This window comes from Mesocricetus auratus, unplaced genomic scaffold (assembly GCF_017639785.1).
Source record: "Mesocricetus auratus isolate SY011 unplaced genomic scaffold, BCM_Maur_2.0 Super-Scaffold_100008, whole genome shotgun sequence".
NCBI lineage: Eukaryota > Metazoa > Chordata > Mammalia > Rodentia > Cricetidae > Mesocricetus > Mesocricetus auratus.
In genome coordinates, this window is record NW_024429192.1 from 82,527,282 (window position 1) to 82,550,615 (window position 23,334).

General features: G+C 40.8%; 1 protein-coding gene across 1 annotated transcript in view; it reads right to left on the minus strand.

The window, feature by feature from the left end:
- Baiap2l1 (BAR/IMD domain containing adaptor protein 2 like 1) overlaps positions 1-23,334 on the minus strand; it is a 91,606-nt gene that overhangs the window by 45,768 nt on the left and 22,504 nt on the right. Inside the window, exons 2-3 of the mRNA XM_005079926.4 lie at positions 9,507-9,582; positions 2,894-2,980 (exon numbers count right to left, since the gene is read on the minus strand). Of these exons, the coding sequence (XP_005079983.1) occupies positions 2,894-2,980; positions 9,507-9,582 (163 nt within the window). The remainder of the gene's footprint in view (positions 1-2,893; positions 2,981-9,506; positions 9,583-23,334) is intronic.

The following is a 23,334-nucleotide window of genomic DNA, read 5'->3' on the forward strand; positions in this document are numbered from 1 at the left end:
CGTGCAACCCACCCGTGCGAGCAGACCACAGAGCATGTGGAGGTCAAAGAACAACCTTCAGGAGTCAGTTCTCCCCTCCCACCACAGGGTCACTGGAATTGAACTCAGGTTGTCAGGCAGCAGCAAGCACCTGTACTGCTAAGCCATCTTGCCAGCTCTAATTCTCCGTTTTTGGAGACCCTATATAGCTCGGGTTCACCTTGTGATTCTTCTGCCTTTGCTTTCAAAGTGCTGGGATTACAAGCATGTGTCACCATGCCTGGCCTCTCCTTAGTCTTTGTACTGCTTAGTTTTATGTCAGCTTGACACAGGCTAGAGTTATCTGGAAAAAAGGAATTTCCATTAAGAAAACACCCTTACTAGGTTGACCTGTGGGCAAGACTGTGGTGTGTTTTCTTCACTGGTGATTAATGTGGGAAGACTCAGCTCACTGCAGATGGTGTCATCCCTGGACTGGTGGTCTGTGGTGGTATAAGAAATTAAGCTGAGCAAGGTGGTAAACAACTCTGTATCATCTCCTGCCTCCAGGTTCCTGCCTTGTTTGAGTTTCTGCCCTAACTGCTTTTGATGATGAACTGTAATATGGAAGTGTAAACAAAATATATCCTTTCTTTCCCAAGTTGCTTTTGGTCAGGGTGTTTTATCACAGCAACAGAAACTAAACTACAGACAGTCTTAAACAAAGGTTATGAGTACCAGTACCCAAAGGGTATAACCACATAAAAATATTGTGGGAAAACAAAGGAAACACAATCTACTTTTGGTTATTAATTTTCTTTTGGGGTGAGGGGAAGAGCGGGTGTGTATAGGTACCTGTGAACATATGTGCATGTCTATGGGGAGATCATGTGTCTTTATGACTAGCTTTTCCACTTTATTTTTTTGACAGGGTCTCTCACCGAATCTGGAGTTCACCCATTTGGGAGACTGCCTGAGAAATCTGTCTCTGCCCCCCTAGTGATGGGATTGTAGGTTGTGCCTCCACACTCTGATTCTACAGGAGGACTAGGGATCTGAAATCAGGTCCTCAGGCTTGTGTGCCAAGTACTTTTATTCACATTTCTCTAGCCCTTCTCCTTCTCCTTCCTCTTCTACTTTTTGAAAGTATGTGAATTTTCTGCTACTCTTCCATAGTGGGATTTTAAATGGATATAGTATGTTATTTTAAACAATACCAAAGAAAAACTATGTAAGTCAAAAGTAGTTATTATTAGGTTCCCCAAAGCAAGGCTTACTGAGGTGAACTTTTTATCTACGGAAAAAGCCATAAATGGGTAAAAACTAGTAACTCTGAGACAGTGAACAGAAGCAAACAGACAACTTGAAACAAAATAAAATTTGGAAGGAACTTTATTTCCATTTTGTAGAGGGAACCTTCACCTTCACAACATACTTTCCCCACTGAAACTGGAGTTTCAAGTCGGTGTTTATAACAACACTGTTACTGTGGAAATAGTTGGTTCAATGTTATGAACTTGCAGCTGAATAAAGTAAGGTGTGGAACAGAAGTCTTATTTAAACAGTGGCAAGACCCATAAAACATTAAAATGGCAAGCTGAATGGTGATGAGTCAGAGCACCATATGTTTTAATGTGAGGGCCATACTTGTATTTTCCCCTGATGCCTGGCACAATGGGATGCTTCTTTTTAATTTAAGCTTATTTTTGGAAGCCTATTATCATCTCAGCTGCTTCTGGAACCCCAAATATCTAAAATATTGCTATCTGCTGTATAAGGCAGGCTCCATGTCATTAAACTGATGGTGCTTCAGAGTTGCTGCTGATCATCGTGACACTGGGGAAGTCACAACACACACAGCACACGAGCTGTGGTTTCAAAACAATATGTGATCCATTCTATTCAACATGGAAGTGTTGCTACTCATCATATAACATCACTGCAGATGTGCAGTGTGCCTTTTGTTTACGGCTTCACCAACTTTTTAGGCATAAAGCAGCCGGAAAACATGAACCCAGCGTGTCCCACACCCTGCCACCAGCATCAAGTCTCTAGCTTGTTCCAGCCTTTGAATGGGGTCAGTGAGTTTTTCAGGCAAGCCTGAAAAGACTGAAGACTACTGGACACTGAGTAGAGATGGACGTGTCACTCTTTAAACACACACACACACACACACACACACACACACACACACACACACACACACACACACGTTTTTCAGAATCCTTAAAGCAGAATTCTTAACATCCATACAATAAAACATGCAAAATTCTTAACATCCATACAATAAAACATATTCCATACATTTTAAAGATGAGAGTGGCATGTGGGTCTATTGGCAAAGTGGCCCTGCCCTGCAGGAGATGACCGTAGTGCAGTAGCATAGCTCTGTAAATAGAAGCCCAGCTTCCCTTGGCTGTGGTGGGGGCTGCTCAGGGTGTGGCTACCCTCCTTGCCTGCACAGGGGATTCATTCATACCAGCAAAACCGGAAAAATCACAACCAAAGGCAACTGTGGAGGCAGTGGGAGCCAAGAGTACAGCATAAAGGAGTCAAGGAGTCATTTTCCACAAGGTGAGTCACCGGAAGCACTTGGCCTGGTCAGAGGCCTGTCTCACCCACCTTGGTTCAAAATGTAGGTCACAGTTTTTCAAGTTGGAACTTCAAGGATCTGAAGTGACAGGCCAGAACTCAGGCAGCAAAGGCAGAAGCAGAGTTCCTAAGAGGCCTGGAAAGGGGCCTCTCCCCCACCCCTAGGCCCCTCTAGGCTTGGCCTTCCCTCCAAAAAACCCTCCATTTTCATGAGCCAGGGTGAACTCAGACTACAGTGCCCAACCAGTTCTCTTCTGTGTTCTTGATCTGAGCCACCTGACAATCAAACTCCTAGGACAGTAGGCTAGGTTTTTGTAAAAAACAACTAAACTGGTCAACTCACCTAGCTCTGTTGACACAGGAGACCCAGTGGCAATCTCTCCAATCTTGGCCACTCCATCATAGTAGGCTTTTCCTGCCAGGGTCATAGCTAGACAGGAATGTGATACACAAAGTCATTACTCAGACAAGGACAGGAGAAAGTAACACAGGTTCAACATCCCAGTGTGCCTCTGGCTACAAGAAGTTCTAGACCAGGCTATTTTAGCAGGTGAGGTTCACAAGGCCCTGCCTGCTCCTGAACCAGTTCTAAGACATCAAACTGACATTGAGAACAGATACATTTTGGGGTATATACAGGTCAGTTATGTCATTACTCAAGGAGTCTTGGGTGCAGTGACCTAGGAACTTGTCTCATAAAAGCACATTTTATTGCTCTCTTAGAAAAGAGTCAGCTCCAGTGGTATAGGACTATAATCACAGCTACTCAGAAGATTGAGGCATGAGGAATTCAAAGTCTCCCTAGGCTTCAGAGTGAGCTCAAGGCCAGCCTGCAGAACTTGATGGGACTCTATCTCAAAATAAAAATAAATGGGCTGAAGATATGAAGAGTGGTTGCCTAGAATCCCTGGGTGTTCAGTTCCCAGCACTCATGTTGGGAGACTCACAACCTTCTACAACTGAAGCCATGGGGGAATCCAATGTCTCTAGCCTCTGTGGGCACCCTCACGTATACTCACACATACACAATTTAAAATAATTAAATTTAGCTGGGTGATGGTAGTGTATGCCTTTAATACTAGCACTTAGGAGGCAGAGGCAAGCAGATCTCTGTGAGTTCAAGGCCAGCCTGGTATACAAGAGCTAGTTCCAGGTCAGTTAGGACTACACTGAGAAAACCTGTCTCAAAAAAAAAATTAAATTAAAAAATTTAAACTGGCCGGGCGTTGGTGGCGCACGCCTTTAATCCCAGCACTTGGGAGGCAGAGGCAGGCGGATCTCTGTGAGTTCGAGGCCAGCCTGGTCTATAAGAGCTAGTTCCAGGACAGACTCCAAAGCCACAGAGAAACCCTGTCTGGAAAAACCAAAAAAAAAAAAAAAAAAAAATTTAAACTGTTTTCACCTTCAAACTGACCCTGGAGGGTATTTGGATAAAGTATGTACCCTTGTAGAGATGAAGGCTGCCCATTTTGTAAAGCTCTCTAATAAAGTCAGCATGGGACAGACAAATGGCAGCCTGGCTTCTTTTGCTTTACAGTCAATTTAGATTGAGAATGGTATATGACACGCAAGCATTTCAACAAGATCCAGTCAAAGCCAGTGGATTTTGGAGGGAAAAAAACTCCACCCTTCCCATAAACTCAGAGACTGCCTTCATACACAGTTTTTCCTGGAACTCCGGAGAGCATGGAGACTTGGAACTACAAGGGCCTCTGGTCCATTCTCTTTACCCGTGGAACAGTAAGTGCTTCACCACTGTGATACAGCCTCAGTCCTTTTATTGTTTTTCATTTTGAGACAGGGTCTCAGCTAAGTTGACTAGGCTTCCCTTGATCATGTAACCCTCCTGGCTTTATCCTCCCAAGTAGCTGGGATTACAACGCTATGCCACCAAACCAGGCTAAAAAGTAGGTTGGTATTTATTGTGTGTGTGTGTGTGTGTGTCTGCATATACTCATGAATGCATGTTTGGAAGATAAAAGACAACTTGGGTGCCATCCTCAGGAACATGGTCCACACCCCCTTTGGGACAGGGTCTCTCATTGGCTTGGAGCTAACCAATTAGTTTAGACTGACTGAGCAGTTCGTTCCAGTGATCTATCTGCCTGTCTTTCTGCCTCCTCAGTGTTGGAATTATAAGCCTGTGCCAACTCAGGTTCTCATACTTGAGACAAGCACTTTACCGGCTAAGCCATATTCCCAGTCTCCCTCCCCCAAGATAAAAAACATTTTATGTATGTGCATGTCTGTGTGTGAACATGTATATGTGGGTACCTGAAGAGGTCAGAAGACATTGGATCCCTTGGAGCTGTAGCTATATGCAATTGTGAGCTGCCTGATGGTGATGGGAACAGAACTCAGGTCCTCTGCAAAACCAGCAAGTACTCTCAATTGCTGAGTCATGTCTCCAGCCCCTATTTGTATTTTTAATTCTCACATGCTAAGGAAGCACTCTACCACTACACTACATCACCAGACCTAAAAGGTGGACTTTTATGAGGAAGTGTTAAAGAAGATCAGATAATTCATCATGTATACCTTTAGCTGAAGGTATTACAGGCCAAATTCTTGCCCCAATTTTTTCTTTATATTTCAGCATTTACTATAGCTTTTAAAAATATAAATTAAGGTTTTTAGCATATCTCCATGTAAGTTGAAGAAGTGCAATGTTCTCCAAGACTATTTTATAAGACTGGAGAACTTACAGTGTAATCCACAATTACAGACAGCATTTATATAGTTTGTTTTCAGTCATCACTTAGCTGATCTACTGACAATGTCAAGACATGGGCAAGTAAAGTTATCAACTCCTTTTGCTAAAGGGAGTGGAGTAGAGACATTTCAGGCTGTCCCCAAGGTCAATGTGAGTCAGCCACAGTGTACACAACTCCTGCTGAGGGAATTTCACTTCCTCAGTTCTTAATCACAGTGCTTTATCTGAAACCAAAGAAAAAGCAACTCCACCTAAAAACAAGTGTGTTGTCAATGAAATGTCAAGTCAACAGATGATGTTCAAAAGAGAGGTTTAAGTTGTAAAGTACTGATAAACTGAAGACTTGACAGTAGTGGGAGACTTGTATTCAAGACTGCACAACAGTTAACATTTCTGGTTTACACTCACACATTAAATTGAGATTTTTTTCATTAACTGTTGACTTATATTTAAAACCATGTAGTCTCAGATTTTCAAAGTAGCTTTGCTGTTATTTATTTTTGCCTTTTCACATTTAAAAATATTTATTAGCTTTGCTTTTATAATAAAACTAAATTAACTTAAAACCATGTAACTTATCCAGAACTAATAAAGAATAAAATAGTATTTTGATAACTTTGTCCCTCCTTTGTGAATTTCTGAATTTCTTATTCTTTCTAAGAAAACCTACAAATTCTGTTTTAGTGACTGCAGCTCTGGTGGTCCTTGGAACACACTATGTAGACCAGGTTGGCTTTGAATTCAGAGATCCACCTGCCTCTGGTACCTAAGTGCTTGGATAAAAGTCATGTGCCATGCCTGGTTGATAATATTTTTCTTAAAATATAGTTTCATTGGTTACTAAAGCCTCCTGGATCTCCCACAAGTCCATATTCCACAAGCTCATAATATATTTTTATAGCAATAGTTTCAATGAACTATTTCCTGTCTGGTCTCCTGGGACACTGGGCCATGGAACTTCCTTTGGCCAGTGTAGTACCAATAAGCATGGCTTACACAGGAACCTAGTAAATGCTAGGCCTTTAAGGCTTTTATAGTAAAGGCCCAGTGGTTCTGATGGAGAAAGGACACCCAAGAACAGAGTGGAGTGAGCCCTGAGACTCCAGAGAGCTACCTTGCCTTTAAGGGGAAATAGAAAGTGGTATCTTAAGCCACCAAGTCTGTGGGTAGCTGAAGTATTTTGTGCAATAGTGGGTGACTAGTGCTACATTGCAATGCATGGCTAAAGTGATACTGTCCAGTCCTACTTCTCCTCAGTTTAGTGTGACGCCCGGGATCATTTTTTCTGCTTGAAGCTGATGTCTCCTATCTGTTTGTTAGTTAGCTCAAGCTCTTGCAAGGTTTCCTGCCTGCTCCAGTCTACACCAATCACTACTGTTGACAATGGTCTAGATCTCTCTCTCAGCCACTCACATGTTACTCCACCTTTATAATCTATTGACTGCCCTTCTGGCTGACATTCTCATCTGTATTCCAAATTCTTACCAAGGATTTTATAAATGTATCTAAAATTATCAGTGGCTTCAGCAAAACTATATCCAGATGGCCTGCAGAAATTCTGGGAATACTTATCAAGTACAGAATCATCTCTAGGTGGTGGTGAAGTGGTGAGAGCCTTCTGGGGAGGAGTCTTGTAAATAGGAAGGGAAGTTGCAAGTGCTCACTTAGTCTAACTCTGCCTCAGAAAGTAGTTCAGGCTACATAGTAAAAAATGTTCTACAGGTCACAGTGGTTTCCCTATGAGGACAGTGATGGCTTTGTGGTCCAGTGATTAAACAATCACCGAGAGACAGTGGTAAGTCCAGCCTCTTGCTCTCAGAGGAAGGGTGCCTGTAGAAGGTTCAGACATTGTTGGGAAGAGAAGCAAGATCCCAGACCTGTTCTATTTCCTGGTACTGAAAGCTGCAGGTAAAAATGTACAGCCATGCTGTCTACTTTTCCAGTGACTGAAACTACCAAGTTTCTTGCTATCCACAGCTTAGAGCCTAGGCAGTAGTACACTGTATTAGGCCACGTTTTTAGGGTTGTTATCAATATAGTCTACTTTTTTTTTCCTTTTTTGGTTTTTAAAGACAGGACAGTGCTGGAACTCCCTTTGCAGACCATGCTGGCCTTGAACTCACAGAGATCTGCCAGCCTCTACCTCCCCGAGTGCTGGGACTAAAGGCGTGCACCACCACCACTACCCAGTATCAATGTATTTTAATTGTATTCATTTGTAGTAGGAGTGCAGGAATAGCTGCTTATTGATTTTTTCAGTGAAAACCTTTTCAAGATAGCTAACAACCTGGGTCCCAAGAGAAAGACAAATATCTATGGTTGAATTTACTTATTTATTTATATAACTGCTGATGATTGAAATTAGAGCCTCATTCATGTTGGACAAGAACTTCTCCAGCTTGCACATGATCCTACAGGCACACCCCAGCAAGCTGGTTGCTTACTTGAAATCTCCCCTTCTCTCCCTCTCTCTATTTCTTTTTTATTATACTTTTTTTTTTTTTTTAACAAGACAGGGTTTCTCTGTATTGTTTTGGAGGCTGTCGGTCCAGCCCAGCCTCGAACTCACAGAGATCCGCCTGCCTCTGCCTCCCGAGTGCTGGGACTAAAGGCGTGCACCACCACTGCCCGGCTACTTTTTTATTATATATTTAAATTAGGAACAAACTTGCTTCCCATGTAGTCCAAGCTCCCTGTTCCTCCCCTCCACACCCAATCCCCCCAGCCTCCCCAGCCCCCCCTGATCCCCACTCCATTCCCTAGGTAGGGTAAGGCCCTCCCTGGGTGATCTCTAAAGTCTGTCATTTCGTTCCTGGGAGGGCCCAGGCCCTCCCAAGAGTGTCCAGATTGAGAAAGCATCCCTCATTGTGGGATGGGTCCCCAAAGTCCATTTGTGTGCCAGGGATAAATACTGATCTACTACCCAAAAACCCCATAGATTGCCTGAGTCTCCTCATTGACACCCACATTCAGGGGGTCTGGATCAGTCCCATGCTGGCCTCTCAGCTATCAGTCTGGGGTCCAAGATCTCCCCCCGCCCCTTGTTCAGGTCAGCTGTTTCTCTGAGTTTCACCAGCCCAGTCTTGACTCCTTTGCTCATCACTCCTCCCTTTCTGTCACTGGGTTCCAGGAGTTCAGTTCACCCTCTCTCTATTTCTTACCTTCCTTCATTTCTTGCTTTCTCTGTCTCTGAGACAAGCTCTTGCTAAATTGCTCAGGCTAGCCCAGAACTTGTAATCTTTCTACCTCAGACTCCCAAGTAACTGGGATTACAGACTTATGCCACTGGGCCTGGGTTCAAATTTAGCGTCAATGAAGCACTTACTTTGAAATGATAATTTAAGGCAACCTTTAAGGTAAATGTTCTTCCATTGAGGTTAAAAATATTATTTTTTGCCAGGCAGTGTTGATGCATACCTTTAATCCCAGCACTTGGGAGGCAGAGGCAGGCAGATCTCTGTGAGTTTGAGGCCAGCCTGATCTACAGAGCTAGTTCCAGGACAGCTAGGGCTACACAGAAACCCTATCTCAAAGAAATAAAAAAAAATTTCATGTTACTATAAAAAAATGATATATTATCAAGGCATCATAATGGTTCACAGTTGTTGCCCTGGCACTTGGGAGGGTGGGAAGGGGGACTGCCTGAGTTCAAAGGCTGGCTAACCTGTGTTATAAAGTAAGAGTCTGTCTCAAAACAAAAAAGTAATCTATCAATAGGCAAGAAATTTTTCTATTCGTCTAAATGAATGATTCCCACGTAGCAGGACACTAATGTTCAAATGTTGTTTTGTAGCTGTGGCTGATCTTATATGTAGACCAAGCTGCCCTAGAACTCACAGAGATTCATCTGCTTTGCCTCCCAAGTGCTGGGACTAGAGATGTGTGGCTATATACCTGGCCATATTTAAATATTTTAAGTATAAATTATTGGTCCACAAAGATTTGGTTTAAAAAGTAGAAAAGTCATGGAAATGATATTAAAGCCTAATTTTGTATACCGGAAAGCACAATTTTAAAGTAAAAATGTTACCTAAAATACCTTCACAATTACTTAATTAACTCACTTCAAAAACATTATTACCATCCTGCACTGCCATTGCAAAAATCCTATAGATAAATTATTAAAAATTCATTTAAAGACATTTTAAAATGTAATGTTAAGTTTTAAAGATGAATAAAATATTAACTTAATAGATTTCATATGTGCTTTACATTAATTTAGAAAAAAAATCAAAAGACTTACCATTCACTGCTTTTTCATAATTTTTTCCCAGGTTTATTAAGTTTCGTAGGCCAGGATTGAATTGTTCCATAACATTCTGACAAACAAACACACAAATTAATAAACAAAAGAGGGAGGAATATCTAGATTACTATGAGGCCTATAATTCCTATATACAACAAACAGACAATAAAGTCTCATGCTCCCCTGACCATCACTTTTCAGCACAAGGTCTCAGAAATCCCAGGCTGTTCTGAACTTCTACGGATCTGAAGACAACCTTGATCTTCTGTCCCTCCTGTTTTCAGCTCCCAAGTGCTAAAATTACAGGTGTGTATCACCATGCCTGGTTTACAAGTTTGGGGAATCAAACCTAGTGCTTCACATATGCTGAGTCAAATCCTTAGCCTACAAAATAATGCAGATGTAAAAATATCAATGAAATTTATTCTCTGACCTGATGGAACAGGCAGCAAGGTGGATATAACCCAGCAACTTTCAGTTGCTTAAGAGCTGCCTACAATCTGCTATAAATGAAGTAACCAGCAAACATTCACATCTCTACCATACCCCATGGGGACTGTGAGCCTGGAGGCCAAAGAATTCTCTCTGGTACAAATAGATTGTTCATGGCTGTAACTCTAGCATTACGAAATAGTCTGCTTGAGCAGCTACCTCAATTTAATTTATAATTAAGGGTAATAATGTCTTGGCTATCAGGGCAATCTTGCTTTCATTTCTCCTAAACCTGTACAGTACAGATGACAAGCACTCCCAGGGTGCTAGCTTTATGACACTATAACATATAGTGACTATAGATATCTGTTCCATCTTGGATCAACAAGTTGCTCTATGCTCATCATTCCAAATGGACCACTCAGGTCTCCCCACCCCTTCTCCTTGTATATAGTATCTGTAGGTGACTAAGTGATAAAAGATGTAAAATGAGCCAACATTCAATGAGTCAGATGTTTCATATCCTACAGAGAAAAAAGACTCTGCATTAGTGATTGAGAATAGAGCATGAATGACAATGTATAGTAATTGAATAGTGACAAAAATCACAATTAAAAAGCCCACATCCCATGCTTCTCCATCCTTGCTATTATGCCCAAGAATGCTTCCAATCACATGGCTATTCTCCCTTTTATTGCCACCATTTTGACTATTCACCCATCTTCAATTTTAGATAGTAATTTCTGGCTCCTTCTTATAGCTCAGGAGGACCTACTTATCTGTTATACTACCCATCCTTCCTATGTAATTGACAACTTTCTGGTCAGTCAATTGTATTTATTGTGACTACAAATATTGGTTACTACAATTCTAGGAATGTACTAAAGATCACACTTCCTTTCTTAGTTATGCCTTTTTGTTTTTCCTGGAATTAATAATTGGCTTGTTCCTCTTCCCTCTTGCTTCTCCATATCCACCTTAAATCCTTTCCCACGCAGTGTCAGATCAAGCATAGGCCTACTAACTTTACTTCTCAAACATACAGAATAGCCAGCTGATCTCTCATCTCATTTTCCCCTTCTGAAGCCTCCTCCAAAGGATTCTGTGTCCTCTCCCTCAGCCTTACCTGACTTCCCCCAAGTCTGCCAGGCTGTTGTCCTTGCATGTTCTTATCTGGCTGCCTATATTACAGCTCTCATTTTCAATGGTGGTGGCACACACCTTTAATCCCAGCACTTGGGAAGCACAGGCAAGCAGATCTCTGAGTTTGAGGTCAGCCTGGTCTACATAATGAGTTCCAGGCCAGCCAGGGCTACACAGAGAGACCCTGATCCTGTCTTGAAAACAAACAAAAGCTCTCAGTCTCACTGTCTACTTTCTTCCTTTTGCTGAAGATTATTCTCTAAAACTGAATGATGTGTGAGAGGTGTATCTGTGCCCCACATGTCTGAAACTACTTTAAAACTTCAAATTATTTATTTATTTATTTATTTAGTGTGTGTGCGTGCGTGTGTGTGTGTGTGCGTGTGTGTGTGTGTGTGTGTGTGTGTGTGTGTGTGTGTGTAGGAGGGAGGAAGGGAGAGGAGGACTGAAAATACTGAGGGCAATCAGTGGTCATCAGTTTTCCTCTTATACTATGTGAGCTTTGGGGACTAAACTCAGGTCATCAGGCTTGGTGGCAAGTGCTTTCCCTATCCTCTGAAACTACTTTTACCTTGACATTTGTTTGCTGTTTTGCTGGAAAGTATATGATATATTGACCTGTCTTCCTCAGAATGTTTAAGGTACTGCTGTTACTGTCTTTAGCATCCACTTTTGCTGTTTGAGAAGTCAATGGCCTTTCTGCTTGTTTTTTTCTGACTTCCCCACCCCTGATTTTTTTGGAGTGTTTGTGTGGATGCCAGATGTAATAACAGGTGTCTTTATTTTTCCTCACCTTGAGTTTTGAGACAGGGTCTCTTATTGAACCTGGAGCTTGCCAATTCAGCTAGACTAGCTGGCCAGGGATGCACCTGTCTCTGCCTTCTAAGTGCGGGATTACAGGTGTTCCCAACTGTGCTGGGGTTCTATGTGGCTGCTGGAGATCCAAACTCAGGTACTTATGATTGTAAGCAAGCATTTACTGACTGAGCCATATCCTGGCTTCAGATTTCCCCCTTCTTTAAAGTTTTTTTTTTAGAAGCCATCTCTTTATCCCTATGTTGTAAAATCAAATACTGTTCTGCTTCATTGTGGGTATCTTTTTCCATTTATTTTATGAGATGCATGGTGGCTTCTAGCCATGTGGAAAATAGGTCTGTCAGATCTGGAAAATGTTTTATTTTTTGTTTCTTTATTTCTTTTGGAACTCAGGTGAAGGATTTGTTTTTCTTTTTTTGAGACGGGTCCTCTGTGTAGCACTGGCTGTTCTGGCACTCAATCTGTAAACCAGGCCAGCCTTAAACTCACTGAGATCCACCTGCCTCTGCCTCCCAAGTGCTGGGATTAAAGGTGTGTGCCACCATGCTTGGCCAGATGAAGGTTTTATGTAGCCTGGATTTATCTAACTTTACTTTTTTTTATTTCTTCACTATCTTTATGTTCTACATCTGAATTCTCAACTTTACGTCCTCTTATATTATTTATTTATTTGTTTATTTGTTTATTTTCGAGACAGGGTTTCTCTGTGGCTTTGGAGCTGTCCTGGAACTAGCTCTTGGAGACCAGGCTGGTCTTAACTCACAGAGATCTTCCTATCTCTGCCTCCTGAGTGCTGGGATTAAAGGCATGCGCCACCATCGCCTGGCCTTTTATTATTTTTTAAGCTTTTTTGTTTTTTTGGGAATAGGTCTTGCTAAGTAGCCCTGGCAGGCCTCAAACTCATGATCCTTTTCCCTCAGCCTTTTGAGTGCTGGGATTATAGGTGTGTGCCAATATACTGGGTACAATCTTTCTTAAACAATAATTTATTTTTATTTTTTGTGTGCATTGTGTTTGGCCTGCATCCTTGTCTGTGTGAGGGTGTCAGATCGTGGAGGTATAGGCAATTGTGAGCTGCCATGTGGGTGCTGGGAATTGAACCCTGGTCCTCTGGAAGAGCAGTCAGTGCTCTTAACCGCTGAGTCATCTCTCCAGCCCTTTGTTTTTTGTTTTTTGTTTTTTTTTTCTGAGACAGGGTTTCTCTCTGTAACAGCTCTGACTGTGCTGGAATTCATTTTGTAGACCAGGCTGGCCTTGAACTCACAGAGATCTGTCTGCCTCTGCCTTTGAGTGCACCACCAATACCTGGATATTCCTCATGCTTTGAAATATGTATGAATACATATGTGTGATTTTTTTTCTAAGAGTTCTTCAGTATCTAACTCTTCCTTTTTAAAAATCACCATTCTAGCCTTACCTTATGATGCTGTGTGTTCTCTGAGTAACTAGAGTGTTGGTATTCTATTTCAGTTCCCCATGGTATCATCTCCTGCTTTTTAGCCAACTAAAGGCTTTTATCCAACTTCTGATGTTATTATTTTTGTTTATTTAGTTTTAAAAACTATTTTATTTTTTATGTGTATGAGTATTTTGGTTGCATGTATGTCTGTGTACCACATGTGTGTCTGGTGTCCCAAAATACCAGAAGAATGTGTTGGACACCATGAACCTGAGATACAGATGGTTGTAAGCTACCATGTGGGTACTGAGATCCAAACCCAGTCCTCTAGAAGAGCAGTCAATGCTCTTAACCACTAAGCCATTTTTCCAGTTCATTCCAGGTCTCTCCATGTAGCTAAGGCTGGCTTCAAACTCACAATCCTTCTGTCTCAGTCTCAAGAGTGGTGGGATTATAAGTGTGTGGTACCATACTTGGCTTCTGGTGATTTATTTATTTTAAAAAACAGTGTCTCACTATGTCACTCGGATGGCCTAAAACTCATTATATAGACCAGATTGCCTTTGCCCCTGAATGGTGGGATTAAAGACATTATGGGGGCCTGGAGAGAGAGCTCAGTGGTTAAGAACACATTTTCCTCTTATAGAGGATCTAAATTCAGTTTTCAGTATCCACAGAGGCAGGTAACAACTGCCACTAACTACAGCCCCAGGGAATATGATGTTCTCTTTTGGCCTCCATGGGCATCTGTGCACATGTGGTGTAAGTACACACACACACACTTTTCTTTTTTAATAAGTCAGTTCACATTTACAAATTAAGCTCTTCTTGCTGCTGCAAAGCTGAGGGTTAACTAGTGTCTTCAATCACAGTGCCTATACAGCAAGTCCATGGGGACCCTGGTAATAGATAGCACTGTTTCTACAGAGACATTCCTAATTCCCAGGCACCAGGTAGAAAGGAGAGCATCCAACAGATGGTTAGCCTTTCTACCAGTCATGAATGGGGGTTAAGAGCCAGAGCATATCAAACCATTGTGTGCCAAATTCCTCTGTGGAGTTTTACCTCTGGTGTTTTCAAGACCCAAGCTCCAACATGCCCTCAGATTAAATCTCTGGTCTGAAGGTAGAAGACATCTGTTCTCAGAGTCAGCTAGGATAGGGAGGGGAACCTGGGAGTTCAACCTTATATGCATACCAGCCCTGTGTGCACATGTCTCTACCCTTGGCCATTGGGGTCCTCGGGCGAATGGCTCACTTATACCCCCAATACTTCTCTGTGGATCCTTTGAGTACCTGTAAGCCAGTCACCTCTCCTCTGTTACTCAGATGATGCTTCTTTTCTTGTTTACTTCCTTCCCTTCCTCACATGTCTATGTATCCCAGGCTAGCTTCAAATTCTTTATGTAGCCAAGGAAAACCTTGGACTTCCAATCCCTGGGATTACAGGCGCATGTTATCACTATGCCCAGATTATGTAGTGCTAGGGATAGAATCCAATGCTTTATGCATGATAGGCAAGCACTTTACCAAGCTATATCTCCAGCCATATTACTCAAATTTTCTTTAGTTTTTTGTCAACAGATATCCCCTCCTTTAGAGCCCTGCACTATATATAGATTTACACGGTGTGTGTGTGTGTGTGAGAGAGAGAGAGAGAGAGAGAGAGAGAGAGAGAGAGAGAGAGAGAGAGAGAGAGAGAGAGAGAGAGAGAGAGAGAGAGATTGCAATCAGAGGGAAAAGAAAAACAACAAGGGTGACTCTGCTTAGCCTAGCTGGAAGTCCACCCATCTTGTATCACTGGAGCAGGCAGCTTTCCTAGGTCTACAAGTGGCCAAGAAGCCCGCCCCCAAAGCCTCTGGCTCCCATCCTTTTCAAGATAAATCCTCAGTATCCAGTATTGTATATTTGTAGATGCAGCTGCTATTGCTCTAATCTCTTCTCAACCATCACTTGGTACTTTTAATTTTAAATAACTTAAGTCTCATAAGGAGTTATTAAAACAAGATATGCAAATGTATGCTGGCGAAATGGCTCAGCAGGTAAAGGCACTTGCTGTACAAACCTAACAACTTGAGTTTGACACCTAGAACTCACAGCAGAAGAAGATAAACAACTCCTGAACGTTATCCTCTGACCTACATACATGTTATGTCACGGACATGCTTACATTCATACATTATATACATGCAAGCACATACAAACACACTTTATAAAAAACACAAAACAACACATTGTTTCTAGACATGATTCCCCTTAGTCCACGCAATGATATTTTCTATAACCATAGTACAGTCTCAAACCCACTAAATAGCTACTTGTACAACACTCTGGGCTATGATTTGCCAATTAAAAATATTTTGTCTTTTAACCATGTGATAGATAGTTTTGATTTTAAATCAACTTTGACATAAGCTAAAGTCACCTGAGAAGAAGGAACCTCAATTAAGAAAATGCTTCCATGAGATCAGGCTGCAGGCAAGCCTGTAGGGCAGTGAGTGGCTTTCAACCTTCTTAATGCTATGGCCCTTTAATACAGTTCCTCATGGTATGGTGACCCCAACCATAAAATTATTTAATTGCTGTAGGAGGAGACTTAGGACTCTGCCATTTGCCATGTGGCGCGCTAGAGGCGCATATGGATGTGGTAATGATAGGGCTAATAATAGGGCGGTTCACCGTGCCACTAACCACACCCACTTTGGGCGTAACCAGAGACGTATAAGGATGTGATAATGAAAGGGCGGTGAACTACATCACTAGCCAGGCCCACTTTTGGGCGTGGTTGGAGGCGAGTACGGAGGCTCTTATAAAAGACTGCAGCAGTGCTGCACTCTCTCTCTTTTTGGCTTCCAGTTCAGTGTTGAGAAAGCTACTTGACTCATCTGGGTTGCCCGTTTTCTCTTCTAAGTAATTTCTACAATAAACAGTTACCTATATCTTCAACAAGTGTGCTGTTTATTGTTACAGCAACAAATTGCTACTTCATAACTATAATTGTGATGCTGCTGTAATGTAAATTCTGATATGCAGGATATCTGATATCATGACTCACAGGTGGAAAACCACTTCTCTAGGGCATTTTTTTTTTGGTATTAATTAGTGACCGATGAGAGGGGGACCCAGCCCATTGTGGGTGGTGCCACCCTAGGGCTGCTCGTCCTGGGTTCTATAAGAAAGCAGGCCAAGCAAGTCAATAAGCAATGCTCCTCCAGGGCCTTTGTATCAGTTTCTGTCTCATCTCCAGGTTCCTGTCTGGTTTGAGTTCCTGTCCTGCCTTCCTTCCATGATGAACAGTGATATGGAAGTATAAGCCAAATAAATTGTTTCCTCCTCAAGTTGCTTTGGTAATGGTGTTTTATAACAGCAACAGTAACCCTAACTAGGATAAATTATGTATACTTCTGTGGGGGGAGTTATGCACATGAATGCAGGTGCCTGCAGAGACAAGAAGAGGAATTTAGACAGTGGTACTGGAGTTTCAGGCAAATATAAGTCACTTAAGAGAGTGCTGGGAACTGAACTTGGATTCTTTGTAAGAGCAGTATTTGCTTTTAACTGATGAGCCATGTCTCCAGTCCCAGATTTTGACAATCTTTATATTTTTCATTATTTTCAGAGAGAGGACTATCCATAAAAAATTATACCAGGTACATAGCTATGCAGTTATCACCTCAACCATAATGCAGGATGGTCCCTTCAACACAAAAATCTCTGTGTTCCTTTCTAGTCACCCTCTCCCCACCCATGCTGACCAACACTAACTCTGATCCTGTAAAAATGCTATGTAAATAGAATCATACAATATGTGACCTTTTGAGAATAGTTTATTCACTCAGCACAATGCCTTTAAAATGTATCGAACTTGGTAGATGCATCAGTAGTCTATTCCTCTTTTCTGTATTTTGGGTGCTAGCTGTATTTCATGGTATGGATATATCACACTTTGCCTACCAATTATGTAGCAAAGAGCATTTGGGTTGTCTCCAGCTTGGGGCTATTCCAACTAAAGCTGATATGAATGATCACATACAGGTCTGTGTGTGAACATAAATTTTTATATCTCTAGGATAAATACATAGGAGTTCAACTGCTGCGTCACAGGGTAGGTGTGTGTTTAACTTTATGAAATGCTGCCAGACCTGTAGGCAAAGCAGCTAGGTCACTCTGTGCCATCCCATCAGTAATCTAGAAGGACTCAATAATTCTTAAAATCTAATAATTTTATGGGGTTGGAGATGTAGCTTACTTGGTAGCACATTTACCTAGTAAGCATAAAGCTCTGGGTTCCATTGCCAGCACTTCATAATCTGGGCAAGGTGGTGCAAAGTGTAATCCTAGCACTTGGGAGGTGGCAGCAGCAGATCAGAAGTTCAAAAGTTCAAGATCATCCTTTACTACACAGGGAGTTTGAAGTCAGCCTGAAATATGTGACTAGTTCAAAACAGCAACAACAAAAACCTCATTAGGAAATGGTTACTTTCTAATTGAAAATAAAACTATTTTAAATGCAATATGTCTAAAATTCCTGTGATATTCTTATGAAGCTGAGAGCATATGGTAAAAATAAGAGGAAGCCATTATATAGTTAATTTGTTCTGTAATATACAAGAAGTCATATAAAAATGACTAGATCTGTTCAAAGTACATTACTTACACAAAATAAGAGAAAAGCATAATTTTACTATGTGTACCTGTGCGTGCGTGTGTGTGTGTGTGTATGTATGCATGTGGAGGCCAGTGGTCAACCTTACGTATCTTTCCTCAAGAGCTATCTCCTTGTTTCTTGAGACTATGTCTCTTACTGGAACCCAGGGCTCTATTAGGGTAGAATAGCTTCCCAGCAAGCCCTAAGTACCCACTTGTCTCTAACAATTGGTGAATATTGGTGTTACAAGCAAACACAACCATGCCAGGTTTTTATGCCAGTGCTAGGGATCAAACTCAGGTCTTCATGCTTATGAACCAGCACTTTTTCAACTGAGCTATTTCCCATGGCCCCATAATTTGTTGATTTTTTTTTTCTTTTAAGATAGGGTCTCTTCATGTAGCCTTGGCTGGCCTCATACTCACTATGTAAACCATGGTAGCTTTGAACTTTTTTTTTTTTTTTTTTTTTTTTTGGTTTTTCGAGACAGGGTTTCTCTGTATTGTTTTGGAGGCTGTCCTGGGACTCGCTTTGTAGACCAGGCTGGCCTCGAACTCACAGAGATCCGCCTGCCTCTGCCTCCCGAGTGCTGGGATTAAAGGCGTGCACCACCAACGCCCAGCCTAGCTTTGAACTCTTTAAGATCTGTCTACCTCTGCTTCTCAAGAACTGGGATTAAAGGTGTACATCACTACACTTGGCTCATAATTTGATTTTTTAAAAATATAATTCTTCAAATACTTAATAACTCTTAACATGATAAACATTGAACATCTATACTTGTCACTACACATTGTCCCTATCTACACACATAGTCTAAGGTAAAAGGCTAAGAAATGAGTATCACTAAGCAATTCATAGATTTTAACTGAGACTTAAGACTACACAACCAGCTTTGAAGAAAACAAGAGTTCTTAAATTGGAAAAATTCAACATGTGTAGTTTAGTTCTTTGTTATTTAGGGTTAGCTACAGAAATATTTGCCCCTTTCAACATGGAAAATCCATTTCTATACTGGCTTCTGGCCATTAATTTAGTTATTTTAGCTGAAGTACAAGTTATTTTAAACCCAAGAACAAAAAAGCAACACTGCCTTTGTACTGTGAAATCTGCAAGATGTTATAGTAGCAGTCAGTGCATTTGTATGTTGAATGGGCCCTGTGTTTTAGAAAGGCCAGCGGTCAAAGGCCAGGGCTGTGTTCAGATTTGTTAAGAGCTGTGGCAAAGTCTATAACTGGAGAACCATTAGCAGAAAAGATCATCTCTATTTCAAGTTTGGAAGAAAAACCAGAAGACTTAAGACATCAAAGTAAATAGAAAAGATACAAATGAGCCAAGAAACTACTTGACAGTATAATTTATCAAATTAGTTTCCACTAGAATGTTTCTTTTCCATTCAGAAAGTATGAATACCCACAGTTACAAAATAAACTGTAGGCTAATCCACTGGCAATATAATTCTGCTTGTGCCAAATCTGATGTGAAAAGGGTTTGTTTCTATCAAAAAAACTCAGCAGCTCTGGAGAAAGAGTGGCCGTTGGAGATAACCTGCTATAACAGCACACATCTGTAGTCCCAGCTACTTTGAGTTTGAGGCAGTAGGATACCCTGAGCAACTTAGCAAGACTATGTCTCAGAATAAGAAAAAAATTTAAAGGACTGAGGATGGAGCACCTGCCAAGCATGCATACGGCCCTTAACTTCAATCCTTAACATTACCAAATTAATATTACCAAATTAATAAACAGAGTAAAGTAAGACAGTTAAGTATGGTGGTGTCATACATCTTATCACTCTGGAGGCCAATGCAAAAAGATCACTGAAATTTGAGGCCAGCTTGGGCTACACAGTGAGTTTGAGGCCAGCCTGGGCTATATAATGAGACCTTGTCTTGAAAAAAAAAATGAAAAATTCCACAGGGCTGGAGATATGGCTCAGTGATTAAGAGCTTACTATGTTTGGTTCCTAGCACTAATACTGGGCAACTCACAAACACCAGTAACTCCAATTCAGGGGTGATCTGATGCCCTCTTTTGGCCCCTGCAGACACAGACACATAGACACACACATGAATAAAAACAAAATTTAAAAACTAAGTCAAAGCAAAACAAACAAAAAACAAAACAAAAACCAGAAATAAGCTGAGTCCCTTCCCATTTTAGCTGGTCTGGCTGTGTCAGGCATTTAACTTCCCCTGTCTCATGTAACAAAGACATACATACAGTACTATGATTTTCAATGTCCCTAGCATTTGTTTTAAGACTTCAACTTTACCAACACAGAACTTTGCATAAACTAACAGGGAGACTTAATTGACAGTTTTTAAAAACATGTAATTTGAGCACAAGTTGCTGGGTAATGAAGCTAAACAGCACTAAGTTTCTGAGACTGTTTTCTATAGATCAAGGGCAAATGGTTTAATATTTCAGTATTTGATCTTTTACAGTTAAAATGTAAATAATACTTATAGGAGATAATCTTTAAGTGATTTACAAACCTCTAAATATCAAGTTCTACAGTTCGGAATTTTATGTCATTTTATACAATCCCTTCTATGAAGAGACACAGATTTAAAAGTTGTGTGACAAGAACATCTGTAACAAGAGTTAACTGGGGATACTTAAGGATTCATTTGAAGAAAGCTTTGCTTCCTCCTTCCTTGAGTGTTGCTGGAAGCTGCTGTTCCTGTTCTAACCTTGCCAATATATTTGATTACCTCCTTGGCCTTGGGGAAAGTATTAGTAAGCAAATTTGGCAAAGAGACAACTGCTTGAGGGCCAACAGATGTCACAAGAGTCACATTGTTCATGCCCATCATGGATGTGGGCACAAACATGGTCAAGGAAACTTGGGTAATTGAGATGGGACTTTTTGAGGCATTAAGTTAGACCAGAAGTACTTACTTGAGCTTGCTATGTTGATACATGCCTGTAATCCTGACACTTAGGAGGCTGAGGCAGAAGGATTGAGAGCTTGAGGCCAGGCTGGACTACCACATAGCAAGATCCTGTCTCAAAAAGCAAAATAAAACAAACAAAACTTTTTTCAAATATGTAAACTCAAAAATGCTCCCTGTTGCTAGCTGTGATGGTGCACACCTTTAATTCCAGCATTCTGGAGGCAGACACATGTGGATTTTTGCGAGTTTAAGGCCAGCCTGGTCTGTGAAGCGAGTTCCAGGACAGCCGAGGCTGTTAAACAGAGATACCCTGCCTTGAAAAACCAAAATAAATAAATAAAAATAAATGTTCCATGTCAAATATGAATAATGTTTTGGCTTCCATAAATCTGTCCTATCTATTATATTACCTATAAAATGGCATTATATATAATTTGTATTGTCTGTAATCTGTAACATGCCATCATAGGAGGAATGAATGGGACTGCAAGTGTTGGGGACAAGCCACATTTTGACTAATTCAGTGAATAACACTACCTTTTTGAGCCTTAGTCTGCTTTACAAAATGGAAATAGTGATAATTTTCATTTCCTAAGAAGTATGAAGACTGAATGACAATCTAATATTACAGAACACTTATTTGTTTTATGACATATCTATTTTTGTAGTTCTGTGAGCAAACCCAGAACCTCATGCACACTAAGTCCCACTCCCAGCTCTAGAGAGCACTTACACACTCTTCATCCTACTCAATGCTCAGTACACACTGAACCAATGGTAATTAATATTTCAAGAGCAAAGCTCCAAAATACTGGTCTATCTTCAAACAGATGGTCATTCCTGTTTACTCAGGAATCTCTAGGTAACATGGAAACAAATATATAGCTCTCCTACCTCAAATGTCATTATCAGGATGAGAGAGGTCATGACCACAAAATATCCAGAAGGGGCCAACCACAGAAGAGTAAAGGTGTTCTTTCTTATCTGTTTTACTCAGCTGAAAGGCTTTGGTTCTTTTATTCTGCTCATTTGAAAAAGCTGGTAACACTCATGGAGTTATATTCCTGGCTCTATACCCAACATTTGACTGGGATCTTATTTGATCTCAGCCTCATGATTATTAGTTATCTTGCTTTACAGATGAGATTCGGGGACTCGGAGGCATTACATCTTAAACCTTAGTAAACTCTAGCCTCACTACCAACGTTTGCATTCACCCTGATGCCTCAATAGTTTCTTCAAGTGTGTTGTGAAATACACTGAGATAAAAATGCTTTCATGAAATTATGGGAATATCTACAGTATTTTTTGACATTTTCTTAGACTCTACTAATTTTTTGTTACTGTATCTTCTAATAGCATCACTAACCATACTCATTCTTTTGTTTTGTTTGTTTTTTGTTTTTTTGAGACAGGGTTTCTCTGTGGCTTTGGAGGCTGTCCTGGAACTAGCTCTTGTAGACCAGGCTGGTCTCGAGCTCACAGAGATCCTCCTACCTCTGCCTCCTGAGTGCTGGGACTAAAGGCATGCACCACCACTGCTCGGCAATCCATACTCATTCTTGAGTAGTTCTAATTTCCTCCTCCTTTTCTTTCCCTTTAAAAAAAGAACATAAGGAGGAAGAAAAAAAGAAGAATCTGGAGCCAGCAAGTTGGCTTAGCAGGTAGAGAAAGGTGGTTGATGCTAAGTCCACTGATCTGAGTTTGATTTCCAGAACCCACACGATGGAAGAGCTGAATCCTGCAAGCTGTCCTCTGACCTTACACATGTGAGCACATTACATTCAAATACATGTGTTTTTTAAGGATATATATATATATATATATATATATATATATATCCACAGTTACTTAGTCCTGACAGGAATTATTTACTAAAAGCTAACATTGTCTGTCTACATGGGCCTGTAAAGTCACTGGGTGACTTAATGACCCCATGCTAGTCCACAGGGAATCTCTAACCAAAACTTCTGATAAATTTCTAATTTATCTTTTATACCTTTATATACACATATATTAGTCATGAGAGAGATGTTTTGGCTTTATATATTGAAACAACACTTAAATGAGAAAAATATTTGTGGTATGAGCCAATTCAATTCACTCTTATCTTTCTCTTTTTATTTAGGGTTATGCTTCTGAGACATGGATATATGTGGACTGAGTTTATTCCTACAAACAATATCTCACTGTGACAGTGTTAGGTGTCCCCCTGGATGAGCTACAGTATCCAATTAACTAATTCTAATTGAGAAATTGCCACAGAAGTATTTTGTAGATATGGTTAATATCTACTAGCAGATGGCAAATGCCATTCTGGGTAGATGTCATCTAATCAGCTGAAAGGCCTTAACAATACTGAGGTGTCACTGTGATACTTGGGGACTATGTCACCTTCCAGCCTTACAATACTCACTCACCACCTCCCACAATAAGTCAGCTTCTTAAAACATTTTTCACGTTTCAATGGACACACATACAAATGTACA